General features: G+C 56.6%; 1 protein-coding gene across 1 annotated transcript; it reads left to right on the top strand.

Moving 5' to 3' along the window:
* The first annotated feature begins 335 nt into the window (after positions 1–335).
* Positions 336–1,727, top strand: LOC137924457 (actin, muscle). Its single transcript, XM_068767843.1, has one exon. It carries the CDS (start codon positions 408–410, stop codon positions 1,536–1,538), a length of 1,131 nt encoding a protein of 376 aa, XP_068623944.1. The 5' UTR covers positions 336–407; the 3' UTR covers positions 1,539–1,727.
* Positions 1,728–2,482: the final 755 nt, after the last annotated feature.

Below are 2,482 nucleotides of genomic sequence, written 5' to 3'. Positions count from 1 at the left end.
ATCACTTTCGTAAATCAGGCTACTAAGGGTTAATAACGACGAAGTGAAGAGCACTTCACCATACAGGAGTTCTTTTTTTATTTTTTACGTTATGTATGGCACTAGCTATTAGTCAAAGAACGCTACGCTGTCATCGTCGTGTAATCGGATCAATTTTTTTCATAGCTTTAATCTTCGAATTGTCAAAGCCTATCAGCGCTGGAGGAGCGCGCGCGCGCTTGCGGGCCGCTAGTCGCGGGTCGCGGGGCGTGGGGCGGGCGGGGGCCGCGCCGCGCCTTGTATGGCGCGCCGTGCCGCTCGCCGCCGCGCGTATATAAGCTCGCGCAGCCGTTGACCGCCGCACTCGCAGTCTCGCTGCCGTAGAGTCAACTTTCAGCGCGTCCCAACAAACCGACACAACCGCAAACATGTGCGACGACGATGTTGCTGCGCTCGTAGTGGACAATGGGTCCGGTATGTGCAAGGCCGGTTTTGCCGGCGATGACGCGCCCCGCGCTGTGTTCCCGTCCATCGTCGGTCGCCCACGCCACCAGGGCGTGATGGTCGGTATGGGTCAGAAAGACTCCTACGTGGGTGACGAAGCCCAGAGCAAGAGGGGTATCCTCACTCTGAAGTACCCCATCGAGCATGGCATCATCACCAACTGGGATGACATGGAGAAGATCTGGCACCACACCTTCTACAACGAGCTGCGCGTCGCCCCCGAGGAGCACCCCGTCCTGCTCACCGAAGCCCCCCTGAACCCCAAGGCCAACAGGGAAAAGATGACCCAGATCATGTTTGAAACCTTCAACTCGCCCGCCATGTACGTGGCTATCCAGGCCGTGCTCTCGCTGTACGCCTCCGGTCGTACCACCGGTATCGTCCTGGACTCCGGTGATGGTGTCTCCCACACCGTCCCCATCTACGAGGGTTACGCTCTCCCCCACGCCATCCTCCGTCTGGACTTGGCCGGCCGCGACTTGACCGACTACCTCATGAAGATCCTCACCGAGAGGGGCTACTCGTTCACCACCACCGCTGAGAGGGAAATCGTCCGTGACATCAAGGAGAAGCTCTGCTATGTCGCCCTGGACTTCGAGCAGGAGATGGCCACCGCCGCCGCCTCCACCTCCCTGGAGAAGTCCTACGAGCTTCCCGACGGTCAGGTGATCACCATCGGAAACGAGCGCTTCCGCTGCCCTGAGGCTCTGTTCCAGCCTTCCTTCTTGGGTATGGAATCTTGCGGTATCCACGAGACCGTGTACAACTCCATCATGAAGTGCGACGTCGACATCCGTAAGGACCTGTACGCCAACACTGTCATGTCCGGTGGTACCACCATGTACCCCGGTATCGCCGACAGGATGCAGAAGGAGATCACCGCCCTCGCACCCTCCACCATCAAGATCAAGATCATCGCTCCCCCCGAAAGGAAGTACTCCGTATGGATCGGTGGATCCATCCTGGCTTCCCTGTCCACCTTCCAGCAGATGTGGATCTCCAAGGAGGAGTACGACGAGTCCGGTCCCGGCATCGTCCACCGCAAGTGCTTCTAAGTAACTCGTTGACCCTCGCGCGGTCCCGCGGCCCCGCGACCCCGCGACCCCGCGGGCCCCGCCGGCCGCCGCCGCGTGAGCGAGTGCGGCGCCCGTGCCTTGTGCGTAGTGATACCTGACAGAACTGAACATCTAAATATAACGCCATCTATCGTATTGTAATTTATTGTAAAATTTATATAAATTTAATTTTCTTTTTTATTTTTATTATACATGGGATCGTTATGGATCTCAAACCAAAGTGTAATTAATAAATAAACGGTTAATTTATTTATTTTAATTACATTATTTCTTTTTATACAGTCGTTGACTTTCGTTTTTGATTGATCACCCGCCACCCCGCTCCTTCCTCCCCCCGCGAGCGCCGAAAACACCGCGGGCCCGAACTGGGTCAACGGCGACGAGTCGATCTAGTGCGACGAGACACTACATGCCGTCAAACGTGCATAGTTACGAAACACGAACGCCCATGCCCGCCGGACTGAATTAGAGCGCGCACTGCGCTCCGCACGCGCCATAAATAGCGACGGCAGCTCCCGCAGCCGCCGCACTAAGAATACGTGGTGGTGCGGTGCGCGGTGCGCGGTGCTTCCGGAAATACCGCGCCCGACGCCGGCGCAACTATTTATACGGCAGCTCCCGCAGCGGCGCCGCGTGGGTCCGCGTGGCTCTGCGAGGGTCCGCGAGGGTCCGTGGGACAACATACGTTTAGGACAACACACCGCGCTGACATAACGTCGGCAGTTCGTCATTTCACCTCATGATTGTTCGATACGGCGACAGTTAAGTTTCGAAAGTAATCGAAATATCTCTATTTTGGTTTTATTTTTAGCGTAACAGATGGTTAGGTTACGAAGCTTGAATTTCATCGGGAGTGCCGGCGCGGGGCTATTTTGGAAACGCACGCCGCGCCGTCGCCTCGCCCAGAATAGGTCACCGCACAC

Source organism: Battus philenor, unplaced genomic scaffold (genome assembly GCF_028537555.1).
Source record: "Battus philenor isolate CCGP_79_NKW_IND1 unplaced genomic scaffold, ilBatPhil1.0.hap1 SCAF_24, whole genome shotgun sequence".
NCBI classification, from domain to species: domain Eukaryota; kingdom Metazoa; phylum Arthropoda; class Insecta; order Lepidoptera; family Papilionidae; genus Battus; species Battus philenor.
This window is presented reverse-complemented; position numbering and strand designations above follow the sequence as displayed.